This window comes from Morone saxatilis, unplaced genomic scaffold, assembly GCF_004916995.1.
Source record: "Morone saxatilis isolate NCDOM2014 unplaced genomic scaffold, NCSU_SB_2.0 Contig16, whole genome shotgun sequence".
In the NCBI taxonomy this organism is placed as follows: domain Eukaryota; kingdom Metazoa; phylum Chordata; class Actinopteri; family Moronidae; genus Morone; species Morone saxatilis.
Window position 1 is genome coordinate 14054542 of NW_023339718.1, and position 21899 is coordinate 14076440.

The window sequence follows — 21899 nt, forward strand, 5'->3', positions numbered from 1 at the left end:
TTTCACCTCCTGTGCACTGCCGAGGTGCACTTGCTAACGCGCAGCCCCATCACTCCACCATCTCTCTCCCTGATGCATGTCCACAAGTGCATGAAGTGTGTATTTCAGCCTGTGTGTGTGTGTATAAAAAGAGTGAAAAGAACAATTTCCCCTAGGGGATTAATAAAGTATATCTTCTTAAATGTCTGCAATTTTCAAAATACATATACAACTACATATACTTAATTGTGTCCATTAATCATTCAATCTTTCTGATGTGCTAACGTGAGTTGCTATAATTCATAGGCTTTGTACGCTTTGCCAAGATATTATGCAGTAATAGATTTGGGCCTCTCTGTGGTGACAGAAACAACAGTGAGAAAACACACACATGTATCTCTTATCTCCTATCTTGCCTCCTATTGTGTCTGAATTAATTCAAACATTAACATGCTTTATCATTTTTTGATGGAAACAGTAATGTTTGTATATTGGCAGGTTATATTGAAACACTGCACACATACACAATCACACACGTACCTGGGTGGATAGAGCCTCTTCCTCTCAGCTGCAGCGGTGCTGTCACTGAAGAGGTATCCAGAGACCAGTGTGCCAGCTCCTACGCTGGCTAGCATCACTGCTGTTGCCGTGTTACGGCTAGACATCATTCGGGTGAAAGAGTTCGCCATGGTTACGTGGTCTGGGTTATTACCTGGTAAAAGGTGAGAGGGCAAAGGTGACTTTCCATTTACCTTAAATGTGTGTTATTTATTTACTCAAAAAAGTTAAATCATATTTCCAGTTTGCCAGTGTAAGGTGCTATGTGTGTAAGTTTCAGTCAGTGACAACATGTCAAGTTACAACTGTCTGTCAGTCAAATTACACATTAAAAATCAAGTCACATCTTGTATGAAAGTACTGTAGCTGAGTTTACCACTGAACACCAAAGTGTAAATATCCATACTAATTAATAGTTGATTATAGTCTCATTAGGGAGTTATAAATGTCAGGTTATGTGTTTATGTTTATTTGACGGTTGACAGTTTAATAAGTTTAACTAAGCTTGAACTTTACTGCAGCATCCTGCCTGAATGTCACAGACAGCATTCAGATATTTGGGAATCAGATTGTTAGACCAGACTGCCCGCAGGCACAGAGGAGAGCAGAAAGCCGTATTTTCTCTTAGAAATCTCACAGTAGTGAGATTGTTGCATTGTGGAAGTGTATGAATGTGAAAACAGAGGGATCATAATAATTCTAATAATTCAAGCCTTTAAAATGCATCTTATTTTTGGATTGCAGTAATAAATACATATTTGGAGGCAACAGTAGTTGTGTCTTTTGTATTTAAATGACTATTGACAATGCTGCTACACTTGAAAAACATTTTACTTTTTGTTTTTGTTGCTCTGTGGCCACAGTGCTTCTTTACAATCAGACCTATTAACACACATCTTTACAGGAACATACACAGACAAAACTAGGCTACTAATTGCATTAAGTTATAAAATGCTTCAGTAACAGATACTCCTGCAGTCTGTGTGATGAGATTATTCTAGAAGCAGACAGCAGCCTTCTGATTGGTCACTCTGGGTGAGCCACCAGCTCAGGTGATCAGATGATTTGTGATTAGACACTGAGAGAGATACCGGCAGTTTAATATAATATTTAATTGACCCTTCTAACACCTGTTGATAATGTAAATCAAATCAAATCTGCCAATCACATGAGCTTTCCATCGATATTTTTTTATTAAAACCCATAATACAAATCTAGAGCTATGGGTCAAAGTGACATTTCCCACCTCACTCCACTCATTAATGCTGTCCATAACATTATATATATATATAATGTTATTATTATTTATTTATTTTTAATATATCCCTGTACATATGCACATTACTCTGCACTTTACTGCTTTGCACTTCTAGTTAGATGCTTAACTACATTTTGTTGTCTAGTACTTGTACTTGTGCAATGACAATAAAGTTGAATCTAATCTAATCTAATCTAATCTTATGCACACACACACCATACACATACTCAAACACACAAACAGAGACACACAGAGGGTATTGTTAGTAGCAGTCATGAGGTTAAGCTGAAGTGCCAGTTTTGAGCTGGCATCAGCTGACATCCTGGGATGGTCAACTGAGCTTACACAAGCAGGGAGAAAATAGAGACAGAGAGTAGGCAGGTGGTAAGGAGGAGTCAAAGAAATACTCGAAAGGATGAGAGAGATAGAAAGGAAAGGAGTGTGAATTGAGTCTGAGAGGAGCTGTGAAAAAAACAGTCAAGGTGGATGTTTATAGGAAGACAAAGGGAAAAGAAGGATGCATGAGAAATTCTCACTGAAAAAAAAACACTTGGAAAGGAGAAGGAGCAACAGGAGGGATGATAGTGTGGAGGAGTGAGGGGCAGTATAGGATGTGTTAAGGGTCACAAAAACAGGGGGAGGGGTTAATGAGTGAGAAACCACTTCAAAGAAAAGGTAGGATTAGTGGGATTCCCATCAGAGACCAGAAGAAGAGACCAGAAGAATAAATGAAGAGGGGAAAGTAATGAGGAGAGGCCCTTGAACCCTTTGACCTTTCCTTAAACGGAAAAAGACACATTACGAAGTGTGTTTTGTTATTTTGAATGGATTTTGTTTGGATAGCATTTATCAACTGATGTTAAATGTAAGATGAAAGATCAGTCTTTATATATTAATTTAATTTAATTAAGGGGACCAGTTGTTGGCAGGTGACTGGTCTCTGTTGATATCAGGCAGATTAAGAGGCCCTAATGCAAGAGGTTGCTGTGTAGGCTATACAGTGTGCTGTAAAGGTTTACCCATCGGTAAAGTAAGAAAGAAAGGCTCTTGATGTGTACATACATGCTGTAGAACAAAACTTAATTTATATTATAGATGATAAAAGATAAAAAGACATAGAAGATAAAAAACATTTAGAGTGTATTCAGTTCTAATTAGCTCTTTATGCAAACTCTCACAACAATATAAATGCATTCAGAATAGTCCACTTTTTTAAGGGGGAAATCCATGCCTGATCAAAAAGCTGATCAAAAAGTGAATAATGTTTGAAAGGCAGCCTAAACTTCTGCTTTGACAGCTACTTTACTTCTCCAGGGGAAGCATGCAAGCATAAGGAGGCAGGAAACACAGACAGAGAAGATCTGCAGGAACAAGAACCAAGAGATGAGAAGGGAGAGTCCATTGCTCACCTGAGGTTTGTCTGAAGAGTAGAGGCAGCGAAGGGCCTGTGTGTTTCCTGCAGCTCAGTCCAGAGAGGTTCAATCTGCAGAGTAAGAGCAGACTGAAGAACAGAGATGGGATCACAGAGGGAGAGAGAGAGGGATGGGGACACTGGCTCGGGATTAGCTTCTCACTGGGCAACAGACAGAAAATCCTCTTTCTACTGTCAGTCAGCATGTCTGCATACCTCTTCACACATGCACTCACACACACGCATGCTTAAACACACACACACATACACATAGAAACTAACTACAGGTTTTTATTTTATTTCATGTGTTCTTCTTTACAACACAGATGACATGCCTTATTTGCTCCTTTAAATAACATGACTGAGATGATCAGTCTTTGCTGCAGTACCACTTACAGTAAGGAGATGACATGCAGCAAAGGGCCACAGGTCAGACTTGCAGCAAGAACTCTTGAAGAAGCCTTAGCACATGGGTGAGTTATGGGGACCCCAAAAATAAAAACATATTTGAATGAAAAATGTATTGATTTTGCATCTTGTATTATTATTATAATTATTGCACAAATAACAATAGGGCCTGTGAGACCTCTGAGACACTGCATACATTATACCTGTAACCTTTGTTACATACAGGTTATCATGCAATACTTACACTCAGTATTGTGGCTCAAAAAGAAAGCACATAAAAATGTCACGAGTCACTCAGTGTAAAGTCTAGTTTCATTACTAGAGGGTGTGGAGAAAAGTTTCACAAGGAGGCACAACAAACATAAAGAGTGTAGCCCAATGTTTTTACTATAAAGAAACATTTGTACTCAACTTTACAGATTCATCATTATGCATTGTTTCTCTAAATTTAGATACCCTCCAGCATTACTAATTGTTATGTCTGACTGGCTGAATAGGGCTAAGATGTAACACCCACAGTGTTGTGGTAAACTTCAACTAACTGTCATCCATCTGTCCTCGGAAACAGGATTCGTGTTGGTTGATCTGCTATAAAACTCCTACTGAGAGACAAATGCTTACAACCTACAACTGCCACCCTCCAGTCAGTTTAATGGCACCAAAAACTGACAGCAGAGCTAACAACTTGGCACGTTCTCCTCGACAACATTTGGAACGGTGACTTCACCTCCTCAGTTTGTCGAGGAGTCACACCATACCATTTTCCTCTTTCACTCCCTCTGCCTCTCTCTTTCTCTGTCTGGTCTCTCTCACTCTTTCATTAACGTATTATTTCCTGCAACAAACACAAATAGCAGTGTCAGCTGTTGTTCTAAAACCAGTGTTTCCTCTTCATATTAAACCTCACTTTGATATCAAAGCTGGTAAGTTAAATATGTGAAGATCAAACAAATAGTGAATATAATGATTCATTCCCTCTCTATATTTATGATTTTCTCTGATTTAAAACATTCGATATTCAGTTACCTGTAGTTTGACATCTATTTGAATATTTTATTTTTACAATTTCATCACAATACCATTTCATAAGACCTAGAGGGTAAGATAGGGAGTACGAGTCACGACTTATGCACAGGTTAATGCCTTTACTGGTGCAAGACGAGGCAATGCCATTCATGGCCACATGGTGGCAGGATGGCCACAGCGCAACTACGTGACAGTAAGTGTGGAAGCTATGATGTCATTCAGAGAATTTCAACACAGTGTTTTGTGATTAAGTCAAGAAAGAATTAAGATAATGGCTGAAAAGACAGTTGTGGAGAATCAGGGTGCAAACCCAAGGACTTAAATAATGTTTTATGTTCTTACAGTTACTGTCCTCTGTCAACCTACAATATATTGATAAAATGAAAATCATATTCATGGTTTGACCACCCTGGTGCTCTTAGGAATTAATGCAAATCATGTGACTTCATCCCGCTGGTTGAGGAACTGTTTAATGATGGACATGGTAACAACTGTCTTTAAAGGCCAACGTATAATTCAAATCAATTTTATTTGTATAGCACCACTTCATAACAAAAGTTATGTCAGGACACTTTTTAGACAGAGTAGGTCTAGACGGTACTCCTTATGCAATTATTTTATATAAGTGGTCTATTGTCTTCTACTGTAGTATGTGTTATTTAAATATGCATGAACTGTATTTGTCCTTTCAAAGCACTGGACACGAAGATGGAATAGTCTTCAACAACAGCTGTCATGCAGCCTGAAGAATTGCCTTTATAAAGTTGTCTTTCACTGTTTGTGAACATATATTGTCTCCCTAAACATCAATACAGGATTGGACCTGTAAATAAACAGGCTCTAAATGCCAGCTGGGGGCAATTTAAGGCCCTCTAACCTCCTCCCTCTGGCAAAATTATGTAAAAAATATTAAATAATATGGCCCGCAATATATGTTTGTATTCTTTCATATCAGTTTAATTTATACCTTCATATACAATTTAAAAAAAAAACACAGTTCTATTTTTAAAGGTCAAAGCTGCCTGCAAATGCATGCAAACAGTTCATAAGAAGAGAGCAGGTTTCATGCTTTCATTTTTTGTTGGCTATGAACAACAAAGATGAAATGTATAGAAACTGCATGATGTTAGTAATGGAAATATTTTCAGAATATTGTGTTTTCTCATAGTACTTGAACGATGAAGTGGCTCTCCTATGAGATGACAATACCTGCAGTGGCCTCAAGCCAATTTTAGTTTGAGACCCCTGTACAGAGAGCCTACTTCATAAAATTCAAGCTCCAAACATTGCAAATATCCAAAGTTATTCTAGATGTTACCTGGATAACAGTTTAATGATTAAGTATTCGTTAAATGAGACTGTGAGAGCACCCAGGCATGTTACTTTATCTGGTCATCTGATGCAACATCTGTGAATCCACAAAACCGGAACATATTATTCATCATTTTAAGAGCAGTGTCACATTTGACATGGTGAGAATGTGTAATTCAAAATCTAGTTCTGCTGTCTGGCATTGAGTGTGTACAAGTGGGTTAATAACTGGACAGTTATAGACAAAGGGAAGAATATTGATTCTTAAATTTGGTGAATTCTCATTTCAGTCTAGTCTTGGACCTCAGCACCAAATAAAACCCCCTAGATGTTTAATAAGATTTCTTGGTTGAATTAAACTGTGCTCTGATTATACAACACTACTTCTTCACTTGTAAACACATGCACATTGTTTTACTACTGTTGTGTACTGTAGCCTGATATTGGCTGTTTCCTCTGGGTTAATAACTAAACCTTCCAAAAATAATCAACTTAGGAGTTAACATTAAGGGCAGCGGTTGCCAGAGGAAGCACAAGCAGAAGCAGATTAATATCACTGAGATTATTGCACTGTCCAAGGAAATGCTCAAACACATAAGGCATGTTGAATTTATTTCCCCTGCACCTACAAGTGAAAAATGCAAACAAATACACAAAAATAACATTACAGTACAAACACAGCATCCTGTATTCCCAAACAGACACTCAGAATTACAGACGCAGTGCAAAGGACAAGTTTTTCCAAAAGCAAAGCCTGAAAACATTTCCTCCAATCAATCTTGAACGAGCTTGTTGTTTTATGAGGAAAATTCTCCGTTTTCACTGAGGCCTGCATAACTTCCAACACTGCTACTGCATAACAACAGGCTGTTTTGCAGATGACATAGCCTAAAGATTATGCTTGACTTTGTGAGGTACACTGAGAGACAAACGTGCCAGATTTGATGGACAAAATATTGTTTCTATGCCTTTTAGCAGAGCCTCCCGACAGCTGCAGAGACAATATTAATATAGAGAAGCAGAGGGGGAACGTACAGGGGGTGTCCGGTCAGACATGCACAACATGCAGCTGTTGTGTGCATGCAGGACAACTATGTTCACCATATTAGCAATACGGAAAACAAATTAGATTATTTAAATGCTACATTTTTTTAACCTTCAAAAGATTTTTTTTTAAGAATAAAGTTAAACAGATTTCTTGCAATACAAGAGCCTGGGATGCAAAACTAGAATTCAACAAGAGAGACAAAAAAAAAAAAATCTATATTCACAGCATGACAATTCAAAGTGTTTCTTCAGCAATCATATGATATGTGTGGAGTCACTATATACAAAAATAAGATAAATACAGTATCTGATGAAATAAATAGCATGGTAAATAACGATCATACTGTCACTCAAGCAAAGCTACATCTCAGAGAGTGCAAAAACTGTCCCAGCCTACATCCAAGAGTTACACACTGGGACATGACTACAGACGTCAGTATCTGACAATTTATAAAAGCCAAAAAAATCAAACTGCACACAAACACCGCAAAAGCTTTAGGTCAGTAGAGGTTCTCATTATGTTTAAACACTAGAGGGAGATATTTGCTGACAATTAGATGCTGCAATGACTTGACTCTGTTTACACTAACATGCTACTGTTTAGTCTACATAAAATATTTTCTGAAAAAAGTTGTATGAGTGAAACTATAGTCCAATTTTTATAGGAAATCTTAAGATTTATAAGTGGGATTTATATATAAACGTGGTTATACTGTATGTAAATTGGCAATTGCGGGGAAAATGACCTACACTAGTGGAAGGCACTGATAGAGTTTATAATTTTTGTATCATTCATGTGGACATTTTCTTTAAAGAGCTCTTCATTCTCATGGGATGTCTTTAGGCAAAGACCGACCAAAGACAAATACAGAATTAATTAATTAATTTGTTAAAAATAAGCCACTTCAGCAAAAATTGAAAAATTTAAATTGAAATTATCTTTAAGCGTTCATTTTAGTGTCTTTCTACATTATATTTGAAAGCTTAAAGGCATTTTGCCGTTCCCAGTCCATTGAGGATGCATAGTGGCTTAGAGAGTCACCCTGGTAAAGAGTGAAGCATGCTAAGCTGAGGGTCAGGGGTCAGGTTGAAGGCCATTTAGACAGTTACATCCCAAGCTAAAATCATGCAAGTTCTTGCAGTTGACCATCATGACAAAAAGCATTTTTAGGGCTCTTGCTCCAAGACATGGCACAGAAATGCACAGGCAACAGAACACAGACAACAGCACAGAGACACGAGCTCAGACATCTCTCTGTCACACTAGCTGTATATGCTACATCTCTGTTATGTCCACTGTTTTTTTATCCATTCATGCTCCAAGCCTTTCCTGAAGTCTCAACCTGGTCTGAGGAAGTGTGATGTCAGGTGCACCACACTCTCGACTGAGGAACAATGAGCACACACAGAGACATGTTATTTCCTCAGAAACCCTCAACACGATGCAACCAAAACCTTTTCCACTCGTTCTCTTTGAAGACAATCAGTCCAACATCTTAGAAATTACATTTCATGCGTCAACAGTCTCTTGTAAAACTCTCATGCTTCTTCTTCTCTCACTGCAGTCTTGATTTCTCATTTCCATGTTGCTCTCAAAACTTCCCGATTTCCTCTTGATTGATGAGATTATGTGGGCGTGTTGCCCTTGGGGAGGGGGGGATCCAGGTTCGGCAGGCTCCCACTGGCCACAAGCAGGTGTAAATCAGGCAGGAAGCCTGGGCTCGATCTTCAGCGAGAGATCATAGAGCGTGTCTTCATCCATGATCAGAGTCTTATCCAGAAGGTACTGGGTCACCTGGATAGAAAACACAAAGGTTTTGGACTAGCAAACTATATTTACAGCTACAGGCTTCATTTAGTCATTTTCAATTAAAGGGCGAGATGTTTAACTGTTTTTTAGCAACTAGATAACTAGATGGTCTGGAAAGGCTCAATAGGGAATGAAATTGCTTTGCAATGAGCCAAATATAGTGCTTAACTCAAATTGATTTTAGATCTCGTCTTTATCTAAACTACTCTCCACGGTTCTCTGCTTGGTACAGCTAACAGCTGAGAGGGTAAAATTGATCCTCAGTGGATATTTGAAAGAAGAATATCTTGTACAAGAACCAGATGATTGGTGATTTAAGAGAGCTTCTGCAGGGCCATGTTTTTATCTCTCAGAAACATATTACAGATATACATTTCCAAAAGTCTATACATATATCAAAGTGATTTTCAATAATCCGTTCACAACAGCAGACAGGACTAGTACTTCAATGAAGGATCTGTACTGTTTAACCTTGTGTAACATTGTAATATTTTTTATAAACTCCCTTCTACACACTATCTTCTAAGTTAATCTTTGATTATTTTATATTGTAATGTCTTTAGTTTTAGCTGACAGTTGTAATGTTTTTGTTTCTCTGTTTATGTTTTGCAAAGCCCTTGGTCACTTTGTTTTTTTTTTAAATGTTTAATATAAATAAACTTTTATAAATATGAAAAACATATATTGGGAAGAAAAATGTAACATTTAGACAGAAAAGTACCTTGGCTTGATGCTCTATTCTGTATGGAGTCTGCTGGAACTGTCGGATCTCTCTGATGATGTGTGATATCTAAAGAAAATGTGGAATTTAAGTTGACAATTAAAGTATAGTGTACATATGCAGATGATTTCCATCACCTTTGTGCATTTCTTTTATGCATGTATGTACCTACCATCCTCATTTTCGAGAAATTAACAAGACCTTCCTCAGTAAAATTGGGTGTTCCCTCCTCAATAAAGGCCAGGTCTGTTAGATACATTCCCAGGTATGGCACACATGGAGGGTTGCAGCTGGAGGAAGAAAGTGTGAAGAGTGAACGAATAATGTGCGTGACAAAGTCCATAAAAGCACATTTTAATTTTCTTATTCGCATTATGTAAAAAAGATTTAATCATTCGAAAACATGTGTAAAGTCTCACTTTTTCAGGGTCTCTCTCAGATTTTTAAACCTTCCCTCAGAGGACACAGTCTTCTGCAGTTTGTCCATCAGGGCTTTAGCCTGGACAAGACCACAAACACACATTTAAAATCATTTCAAGTGATTATTATGAACAACACGTTGCATGAACCCGAGATCCACTTACTCTTAATAAAAGATGATCGTAATAAAATGACAAAATCAAATTTGCTTCAGTTGGAAATAGGTAGCATGGCTTGGTGGAGAGACAGACTGTCATTGGATGATTATGGCTTTAATCGATTGAGTGCTCATCAGAATAAAGCTAAGAGCTGATACTAAACATTACAGGTAAATGGCTCTCTGAATCGTCTTTCTCTGAACTCTCTAATGACATCAATTCTACCAGGAGGATACCCATTTGTCGACATTACAGAGACAAAATAAATTTATATACACTCGTTTTAAAGTGCAATACTCAGGTTTTATATACAGAGAGGATTGATTATTATTATTGATTCATTATTCCACCTGTTTGCTAACTTTAGCCCAGGTCTTCTTCAAGCGGTAGATGGCACTGCGATTGAGTGCAGATGTGATCTCCAGTACTCCGTTGTAGTTGTTGAGACAGCGGCAGATGTCAGCTACAGCAACCCACTTCTCTATGGAGTTAGCCCTCGAGCCCACATCAGTATGGGTCATAATCTGCGATGCCACCAGGTTACTCATCTTCAAAAGGAAAAATAAAAAATAATGTAAAAACGACATGCTGCTAGATATTTACACAGGTGTCGGAAAAACTTTGAAAGAGCTTACGTCATTAAAGTGTTGACTCGTTTTCATGATGTATGGCGTCCTTTCTGTCTTATCAACCTTCATCCAGCCTTGGCCCAGGAATTCTCTTACAGAGGGAGGACAGACACATGTCAGATCACACATACTAAAATATAGCATTGTTTGGGAAAATACAAAAGAGCTTTGCCATAGTTTTATTATTTAACAGCTAGCTGTGTTTCAAGTGGTTTTTAATTTCACAAACCAAGGAATTTTTTTTTAATATTAGACTTTTGAGAGTAAAACCACAACACTTTTGACCTGTTGTACTCTGCTGTATGATATGTAATGGCATGTGTCATTATAGAGAAGGAATACAAACTACTTACACCTAAAATTGTCATATAGTGTTGAATTACTCTTTATGTGGCACCCACCGTACCTAATGAAACTGGGGTACGGTGGTGCTACTGAGTGGGGAAATGATTCCCAAAATTCCTTATTAAAGAATGAAATGATAAAATTCATGGTGCAAAGAATCTAAAATGTAATTGTAGGTGTTACAGATGTTTCAAAAAGCTGATCAGAGGGAGAAACCTTCATCATAGCAGAAGTTTACCACATAGTGATGTCACTATCGTATTTAATAGGAAGTAAAACTAGTGTTTTCAAATAAAACAAATTGGAGTTGGAGTTTTCCTCATTGTCCATCTAAAAGCATACTTTCATATGGAGCTGCGAAGAGAATCTGTGGTGATTAACTGGTCTAATAATAATGAGTATCCATTAAGTTTATTTAGTTTTATTTGGCCTGATACAGATCACAGTGTGAGAGTATTATGAGAGGACTGACTCATAAGGAATGCTCCTGAAGACGATGTGATCCAGCAGAGTGATCTGCTCAGCCAGCTCCATTGCTGAGAGAGACTCAAAACACTCTGCCTTCGGACAGTCCGCCTAAACACACACATGGTCACACACATACAGAGACATAGTAGTCATAAACAGACAAAAAAACACAAACACAAATAACATATCTAATAAAAAGACTGGCTGTGATGAGTATGTTTCATGACAGTTGGCAGTCCCCTGGAGACCATCACAGTCAGGAGAGGGTCTATTTACCCCATCTGACTGGAGGATAGAACAGTTTGTTCTGACCAAGATTTTTCACATCTTACTAAGGCAACGTGTGTTTGTAATTCCCAGTCATTATTAAGCCAAGACAGTTAACTAGGAGCACTCGTGACTCCTGATTGTTTTCATCTCTGGGAAGTGGTAAAGGAGGGTAACAAGGAAAATTAATAAGTATTTGCGGAAGGTGTGTATTAATATGTTAGTACTTCAGGGGGACTAGCTTCATAAAAAACAGGTCATCCCATAGAGAACCACATAAATATACAAATTCAAATTAAAAGCTGCATTGCTGAGCCAGTCTGGAATAACAAGAGGTGTATGTTATGCAGCAAAAAGAAGAGTTTCTCTTCTCTGCAGTTTACTGCTGCTTAATTCATCCAACAGAATAATAACTAGTTTATCATAAAATCATAACAAGACATTTGCAATGACTCACTGAAGAAAAAAAAGTTATCAGAGGATTTTATGTGCTGCAGTTTTCTCACCATCTGCAAGATGTCCTCTATCCTCAGCTGTGCATCGTCCTGCTCGTCTTGAGAAAGGGCACTAAGAGACAGCATAGAATAAAATAAGCAGAATTTGACTATTCAAATTATATTCAGGCGCTTCATACATGTACTCCATGTTTGTGTGTGTGCACATTTGTGTGTACATTTGTGTGTGTGCACTACCTTAGTATGTTGGCAGTAGCTTTTCTCTCCTGAGGCAGAAGGTCTGGATCTCTGAGCACCTCCTCCAGGAGACAGATCACCGACATCTTCAGCTCCCCATTCATCTCAAAGTCCTAAACACAAATACAAATGAACTTCTATACTTGAAAGGATCAGGCCGCTACATGCCTAACCTCAGTTAGTGACCTAACATTAACTTAAACCTAATTCTGACCTAAATTTTAAAACCAGACTTTAACCAAAGAAGTGAAGATTAACCAAAGTATCTTCACTTTCCTCACCCTCAAAGTCTAAAACAAATTGGTCCTCACAGAGATAGAAGTTAGGAATATTTAAGACAGTGATATATGATTTGTTGTGATATTTAGTAATGTACGATGACATTTATTTGTGTAGGTAACTTATTTTGCTGGTGTTTATTGAGATATTTGACATAATTTAATTGATGATGATATGTATATAGTTTAAACTGTCTTGTGGGTAGATGAGGAACTACATAACTGTGCACATTAAAGTAGACCTCATTGCAAAAGCAATGTTTAAACGGTTACCAAATTGATAAAGTGTCATTATATATATCCTCATATCGCTCAACTCTAATAGAAGTAAAATGCAAACAAAGACTATTACTTGCAGTGTGAAAATACATTCTCTATTCCTTTCTCTCTGCTGATGACTTTCTCTATCCTATACACACTCATCCCCCACCTCACCAAACATCAATAACATGTCTTCCATTCCTTTCCCTAAACCCCCTTATTCCTCCCAATCTTTAAACCTTCTTTTCCTCCTCTTTTCCCCTCTCACTCCCGCCCCCAATTTAACTCTTGTTCAAAGGTCAGTTTTAACAAGCTCCTTGTTCTTTGGCCTCCCAAAGAAAAATGTGAGTGGGTGTACATGTGTGTGTTTGTGCTTGCCTCCGTGTTAATAAGCCGAGTAAAGCTGGCCTGTCATCACAGCATTTTGTGTTATTGAAGAAAAATACATAAAACAGATCAATGCAGTTAGACCTCTAAGCAGGGAGTCAGGCAATTACTGCAATATTCAATTCATTAGAGGCAACACTGGAGTAGGTAGGTGGACTGAAGCGGGTTGAGCTGGTTGTCCAATTGACACGGCAACAATATTCAGTGTGTGCTTGTGTGCGTGTGGCTGTTTACATGCTCAAGTAAGACCAGTGGAGCAGAAGAGAGAACGCATCAGACACCTGCTTTAATGAGACCACAGACTTGACACCCCCCCCCCCCCCACACACACACACACACACAGAGCCGTGAGGGCAGACAGACCTGTGAGTGTTTGGAGACCCAGTGCCGCAGTACGTTGAGAACTCTGTTAGTTGCAGCTCGGCGGATGATGAAATCTTTATCACAAGTTCTTTCTGAGTTAGTAAAGACTGGAGGAAATTTTAAAACCGGAAAGGAAAAAGAAGAACAAAGAGAATATGTTATTATTGTATGATGATGATATAAAACTTTCATTGATGACCTGTGGTTTTACTATATTTACCAACAAAAGCAAGGTCAGTCAGTGGTTGAAAAGAATTTAAATGATGTGCTTAATTAAAAGCAACAATGGGAAAATGCTTAAATGCTTCATTAAAACATTTACATTTACAGAAGTAAAAGTATTTGCAGGAAAATATAAAGGGTCAAATATCCACATATTTGAACTAGTTCTTCCACAAAAAGTAAAGACAATAAAAACTGTTCACAGTGTGGTGCATGGATTATCCCGAGTAAGAAGAAGGAAACTGTATCTGTAAGGATCTGACAGTTACTACAATTTTATCTGCTTGGATTGATACAACTGAGGATGACTGAGAACATTAATTTTGTAATTTTTAGAATCAACCCTTTAACATTTTCATATTTTATATTATATTTTAATTGATCCAGTTGTGGCTATTTCTATCTAGTTAACTACATAATGTACTTTATAGTAACAAAATATGTTTCATGAACTGGACATCCATCTTTACTGTATCTAACTACTGGTAACAGATAAAGTAACTAAGTAAGAAAATATCCTTTTGATATTTTGTACCTTTTTAGGTTTATGGCAGCAGATAACAATATACTGTTACTATTGCAAAATTAAACAAGAAACAAAACCTCCCACTTTGATCAAATTTGTAATATGATAGACTATTATGACTTTAGAATCCAGTCTCCAGAATCTGCTATATTTTATTTAGCTTTCAGATTTTATTAGACTATTTACATTCACTATAAACAATACGGCTGTAATTTACAGTATGTTTAATCATTGTGTGTGTGTGTGTGTGTGTGTGTGTGTACCTGGTGGTGAACCATGTCCTGCTGCTGCTGTGGCAATAGCAAAGGCTGAAGCGGGAGAGACGGAGCAGCGTGAGTTCTCCCCTGACTGGACTGCAAACACACAAACACATAATTATCATCAATGACAACAATACCGCTATAATTTTCATCATTGAGGGGAGGGACCACAAGTGAATAAAAATTAACTTTTATTTTATCCAAACATGATTGCAGTGGACACAAATTCAAATAACTTTCTTTAATATTGCTTTTTATTATTTTTTATTATTAAATGTCAAATTTCCTATTATATTGATTAAAATCCCCTTTTCATAGCAACCTAATTAATAACTACATAGTTCATATTTTCCTCAGTAAGCTTTAAGTATTCACACAAGTATGTAAATGTCAAAACATTTAAAGTTTGCCTTACTATTCATGTAAATTAACTATACAAACAAAGATAATATTTGAAACATAATCTGTGTTAGTATACACAGCAATTTGAATGGAAAGAGCATTTTGTTTGTAGACAATGACCACGTTTATTTACTTATTACATCAAGCACTAACATATGAAAAAGACAAATATATATATTTTCTAGTATTTCTGAGTGTTTTGAATATACTTTGTAGAGATTATAGATCTGAAAATGTATCTAGTCATCATTTATGATCTTTATTATCATTTATCATATGCCCATCATCAATATTGTCATTCTGGCTACAGGCACATTGCAGACCATAAATATACTCTTCATTGTTAGCAATATTTCCAACAGCATACATGAATCCTCAGTGTGATCATATCAGTCATCACCTTTAACATCACCATTGAAATCATCACCATCATCTTCATCATCATCCAAATGCTTGTTGGCTCTGCAGCTGTCTTACATACTGTACAGGATACACTCCCTTTAATGTCATCCAGGCAGGTTATCTAACTTAGACCACCTCAAAGAAAACTAACCCAAGACACTTAGAGTCTCACATACACACTCAAACACTCACACAGGGCCATTTATGCATTAGTCTTTCTGTATTTGAGCTTTGTATTGTGCTCCTGTATTAAAGATGTCAGTCTCCAGGGTCAGGGATCTTTGCCTGGCCTGAAGTATGGTCAGTCAGTGGGCATAGCGCTGCCCACTTTGAGGGCCTCTGGCTATGGCATTGTGGCCGAGTTATGAGTCATAAACCGCACAGTCACACACACACGTTGTTACCTCCAGGCTGTCTGTAGCGGAGGTGTCGAGGTGTGGAAGGGGAGCGACACGGAGACATGTCTCCTGCTTCACTGCTCTGAGGAGACTCTGGGATGATTTTCTCCAGTGACACTGACTCCAGCACAGCTAGAAAGGAGGAGAGATGATGTTGATGGTTATGGTTATGGTGGTGGCCATTACTGCTGCTGCTCTACTGGAGAGAACTTTATTATACTTAAGTTCACAGTCATGCAGATATCGATCAATATAACCAGTGGAAAACATCAAGACTTCAATTTGTTCCCTGCACATTTTTGTGCCTGTGAGCAAGTAAATGTTTAAGTAAATGTTCATTTACATGTAACTGCATTCATATAGGTGAACATGCATGTGTTTAATATTTGATTTACTCTGCAAATGTGTAATTGGAATACCTTTGATTTCTTTGAATGGCAACTTTTATTTAACCTTTTGGAAGTGAACTCCAACACAAACAGACAGACAATGATAATGAAAGGACCAATAATTCAACTCTGTCCTGTCATGTTAGCAGGTATTAAAGCTGAACCTGAATTTCTCTTCTGCAATTGACAAAGTGACAAAATAAAACAAAAACCAACATAAAGTCGATAGTTTGTCTAGAGTGCCCAAGTCTCTGGAACTTTACTGGAAGGGTGAACACTATTTTCAAAAGTTATTCCTTCACATGGCATTTTGATGATGGTTGTGGAGAGCACAGTCCGCCACATCAGTCTAAAATCACCCATATGTGTACGACTGTGTTAAGATCTGGTGATTGTGAAGGCCATTTTCACACTCATCAAACCCTTCAGTGACCCCTTGTTGCCTACATTGAAGCATCTCTGTTCATTACATCTCTACACATTTATTTAAGTCTCGAATTTGTCGTCTGTCTGTATCTGTATTTGTACAGTATACAGTACACAGTATACAATACCAGATTACCTGGAGCACTACGGGATGTCGTTGCTACTACTATACACATTTTTGGTTTGAAAATAAGTTGTTTCATTCAAACAAATTTAATTTGGATACAACTTGAAAGACACAAAGGTTTTACTTGATGACTCTTTAACATACGCTCAGAATGTCACTGACAATTTGTCAGAAGACAGTAAAAGCGCAAGATTAACAGGCAAATAGGAAGATATGTAAATGTTTTAATACATATAAACACTAAACACATAAATACACTCTCTGATTAAGGGTAAAAGAAACTGAGAGACCGTATGCAGAGGAGATGAGAGTGGCTCGATGCTACGAGTGCTAATGGTTCTTTGTCTCCTAGTGAGCGGTTAGCAGCTGTCACACATGCACACGCTCATGCACACACACACACACACACACACATACACACACTGTACTTGTGTGCACATGCTAATGAGGGTCTAACTGTGGCTTGTCCTTGCTGTGCTGCTTCATGCCCTGATGCTATCTCTCTCCAGTCTGAGAGGGTTGTTTAACACCACTATTAGAAGATCTAAGGATGTGTGGTGGGAAGTCAGCGTAGCTGACTCAAGCACACAAATACAAGGAGATAATGATGTCCCACCAGGCGCTGTTCTGCTCTTACAGGGAACACTTCATACTGTGTCATTTGATGAGTGACCTCCAGCTCTTTAAAAGCATTTCAGTACACCAATAAGGCTCTGTATGTTGATGTTCAGTCATAGAGAACAATATAGTTCAGATATTGACAACAAACTGCACACGTTATCTAAGGTGCATGTAGCAATAAGCTAAGCCCAGTGTAAAAGTATGAGAATTTACATTATTTGCCAATGCTTTTCAATTCTCCAAATAGCTGTTACAGCCCACCAAAATAATTACAATCATTCTTTTAATGTGTTTAGCTGTGAAGCTCAGGTATTGCATCAGCACTAATATAGATACATTTGAATACATTTGTATTTGTTTGGAAAGTATTAAATACCTCTACGGATGCTCCGTCTCAGTTTGCCACAAAATGGATCAATCTTCGGCACCTCCTCCCCCTCTGCAGTTGAGCAGGGACTCTGGTCCGGGGATGATGGAATAGGAGGAACTTGGTCCTGCAGTGGTTTGGAGTTGTTGGGTGGGGGAGAGGTGGAAGAGGGAGGAGGAGGAGGAGAGGAGGTGGTAGGAGTCGGGGTCTGAGGCGTTGGGGTTTGGGGGGTGTGGGCAGATGTGGGGCTACTGGCAGCAGACTGGGAAGTGTTATGGTTGATGCCAGAGTTTGACAGAGGACTGGTTAGGTCAAGGCCTCCGACCCTGGCAGTGATGGGAGAATGGAGGGAGAGCTTTCGTGTTCGGACAGGGGAGGAGGTGCGAGACGGGATGGACAGAGGAGGTGGAGAGGAGAACTTGCGGCAGAGACGAGGAGATTTGTCGTTGTGTTCTCCACCTCTGTTATTCTGATTGGTGGCAAAGAACAGCTCCAATGATCTGAAAGGGGGGGGGAAGCAATATGTTAACAAAATAAGAGGATATTTAAGGATATTTAAGGATATTAAGCAATAAAGAGAGTGCAGGTATGAAAAGAAAATTAGCAACTGCAGCAGCTCAAAACAAAAGCTTGTTTGTCTGTATGCCTTCAAGTGTAAAAGGTTCAGTAGCAAATACATTTTGTCAGATAGTTTTCCTGTATTAGAGAAATATTTCTGGTTTAGGGACTAAATAAAATGGCATACTGTGTATTCAAGAACAAAGGAAGAGTAGAAAGTGAATATTGGACTTACATTCATCAAGAGAACAGCACCTTCACATGAATTCTAATGTTGCTCAGTGTCTACTGGATGTGTAAAAAGGAACTATTTGCTAGCATTGTAGCCACATTAACATAATAAGGAAAATTATTTCTACAAATTCCTTAGTAGTCTTGTCTGTTGTTTATGATCATTGTTCTTCTGCACTATCCTAAAATTGTGGATCTATGTATAAAAAGGTTCATACTAACCTTAAACTTTTCAGCAAATGTACATGTGAACACCCTCAAAAACCCTTAAAGACTATGATTTTAGTAGCTGATTATGTGCCTAAAACAAAACATTGTACTACATAGAGCACTCAAAATGCTATTGTGTGTGCATGAGATACAATTAATTCCCACATTTTATTATTTTGTTAACATAGGCTTTATTATGGCGAAGGATGGTCTGCTGTGCTGGCTCTCTATATATACACTCATCCTGTGGCAATTAATGAATCAAAACGTGGAAACAAACTGTATCTTATGTGCATGCAGTAGCATTTTGAGCACTCTGTATAGCAAAACATGGCCTCAATATATATATGTGTTTCCTCAACGGCCACACTGGGGTTCCAAAGAATAGAAAAAGAATCAGTCTCTTATTGCAGATTACATTTGCAACATTTAATCGCCTTATTTACTGGGCAATGAAAGTGCAAAAGATTTAATGAACATGCATTTTGGTTATCAATTTTGTGATGACATTAACACTACTCAGAGAGTCATGTGTACAGAGCTACATCAAGGGAGGAGTAATCATGCATAGATAAACACAGCCATCATTTATTCACACAAGCCTGTTATTCAGCAGGAAATAGAAGAACAAATTGCTTCCCAGATTGAAAGAGGAGGGGGAGAAATGAAAGGGAGATAGAGGAAGGAAAGATACATGAAAAGCAAAGAGGAGGAATGTTGAACTTTGAAGCAAGCAGCTGAAAAGTGAAAGCAAGCAGCGGAAGACTTTTAAGAAGAGGATATAAAACAGACTGAAGAGGAATGACAAAAGGGGATCAATATGGATAAAGAAGAGAAAAAAAACAGCCTTGAGGAAGTGACACTCCAGTGAGAGAGCATGCAACAGACCAGCTGCAGAGTGAAGACTCAAAAATATTTTCCTTCTCCCATTCCTGTCTATGTATCATCAGCCAAAAATATTGGTGATATTACAACCCCTGTGAGTTGTCAATTCATATAACACATAGATAGCAGTTAACAAGTCAAAGTTAAGGGGAAAGTCATCAGTGAAGGATCAGACCAAGACCAGAGGAAGAACTGGCAGGAAAAGTTGGAAAGAGACAGTGAGTAGGAGGGCAGAGAGAGAAGAGTTGGTTACTTGGACTGATCCATGGCTATCTTCTTGATCTTCAGACTGTAGTCAGGACAGATGGATGAGATGGACAGACGGTCAAATGAGTGGTACTGCGCCCTGTAGTTGGAAGGGACATGAAGAGACAAGGGGACGGATGACACAGAACAATGTTTAAAGAGTTATGGTTGGATTATGACAAGAAAACGTAAATAGGAGATGTGACAGAGATAGAAGATGGTTTGAGGGAAGATGATAGAAGGATGATAAATTAATAGAGGAAAGGTGTGTTTGAGGAGGAGGGAAGGCAGTGTGTGAGTGAGAGAACAGCAGCATGTTCGGTCTCTAAGATACTGACACATGACCACATGGGGAAGAAGACAGAACAAAATGGAGACCTTTGCAGGGGCACCTCTTCAATCCTAGAAACCAAGAGGTTCAATATAATCATTTATAAAGTGTGGAAATTTCAGTCCTCCAAGCTTCATCAACAAATCCTCATTTAAAGAAATGGTAAAATGAATAACTGCAAAATAAAATATGATAGATATAATAGAAAAAAATTGAAAAACAGCTATGAAAGATAAATACACAAGGTTAAAACAAGAATGCAGCTGCCTCTGTAAGGCTGTACATAGGCACAGCAGAGCTTTGAGTTAAATGCTACAGTCAGTATGTTAACATGTTGATTAGCAGGGTTAGCAATGTTTACCACCTTAGTTTGGCGTATTAGCGTGGTAACATTTGCGAATTATCACTAAATGCTAAGGTTAAGTAGGCTACAGCTGAGGCTGATAGGAATGTCATTAATTCTGCAGGTATAACAGATCACCAAAGTCATTAAGATGCATCATCTGGGAACCATGAATGTTTGAAAGGTTTGTGCTAATCAATCCAATAGTTGTAGAGATAATAGACCAACTAACACTGCCATCCTTAAAGCCATGGTGCTAGCATGACTAAAACGCACCAAAATAATAAAGAAACCACCGAAAAACAATAAATCGTGTTCTCTTTTGTTTTGGCTATCTGGTGGGTGAAGGACAGAGAAAAAAATAGAAAGGTTTAACTAGAAGAAAGACACTTGGGCTGCCTATGTGCCTACGTGGAGCAACATTCAGGGCAAAAATTAAGCATATCCTGTTTAGTTAAACATTTGAGATGGGGAACTTGCCCTACACACCCACAGTACCCTTTCTGCACAACTCTGGTCTCTGGATGAGTCCTCCCTGTTCTCTTCCAGTAAAGGCAGCCAAAGGCCTTTACATACAAACCTGCCCTTGGGCAGAGGAAAAGACAGAGCTTTTTCAGTTGAAAAGTTAAGTTAAGTAAAGTCGGGGAAAGAATATAAACACACAAATCTGATGCAGCCAGAGACCTAATAAGTAAGAGAGAGAGAGAGAGACTCCCCAACTCCCCATCTGACACACAGTATATTCCTATAGCTGTGCCAGGAACCTTGTCAAAGCATCTGTTCTGCTGGCCTCCTGGTATGTTCTTCTGCCAGTATGTATTCAACCTTGTGGACAGAGTGGGAGCTCCATGCCGAGTCCAAAACACTGACCCACATCTGACTACATCATTCACAGAATTAAAAAACAAGGGGGAGCTAATAAAACAATCTCATGTACACTCATGGCAGGATTAACGAGGTGTCTTTACCTCGGTGGTGGTGAGTTTTGTTTGCATCTACACCTTTTCTGTGTTTGTGAATGCTTATTTGTGTGTTTGCACTGTATGACCTGATCGGAATGGAGGAGAAGGGCTTCTTGTAGATGTCGGCCAGTTTGTCCATGACCACCGTTGCCGTGGTGAAAATCCTGTAAGTGTGCAGGAAGGTGTTGAGGAAGTC

The 21899-nt window shown here is 38.3% G+C and overlaps 2 protein-coding genes across 3 annotated transcripts in view; both read right to left on the reverse strand.

Moving 5' to 3' along the window:
• LOC118326243 (creatine kinase U-type, mitochondrial-like) overlaps window positions 1-5190 on the reverse strand; it is an 8695-nt gene extending 3505 nt beyond the window's left edge. Inside the window, exon 1 of one of the 2 annotated variants that reach the window (XM_035659210.1) lies at window positions 5150-5190. In XM_035659210.1, the coding sequence (XP_035515103.1) occupies window positions 5150-5190 (41 nt within the window). Of the gene's footprint in view, window positions 1-519; window positions 669-5149 lie in introns of those variants that run through there. The other variant, XM_035659209.1, reaches the window with a different exon arrangement.
• A 1381-nt stretch (window positions 5191-6571) lies between these two features.
• rasgrf2b (Ras protein-specific guanine nucleotide-releasing factor 2b) overlaps window positions 6572-21899 on the reverse strand; it is a gene marked incomplete in the record, with an annotated part of 40627 nt that continues 25299 nt past the window's right edge. Inside the window, 14 exon segments of the mRNA XM_035659211.1 lie at window positions 6572-8793; window positions 9530-9598; window positions 9702-9819; window positions 9949-10028; window positions 10458-10655; window positions 10743-10827; window positions 11554-11657; window positions 12323-12383; window positions 12509-12621; window positions 13798-13904; window positions 14809-14898; window positions 16014-16139; window positions 17947-18437; window positions 21790-21899. Of these exon segments, the coding sequence (XP_035515104.1) occupies window positions 8701-8793; window positions 9530-9598; window positions 9702-9819; window positions 9949-10028; window positions 10458-10655; window positions 10743-10827; window positions 11554-11657; window positions 12323-12383; window positions 12509-12621; window positions 13798-13904; window positions 14809-14898; window positions 16014-16139; window positions 17947-18437; window positions 21790-21899 (1845 nt within the window).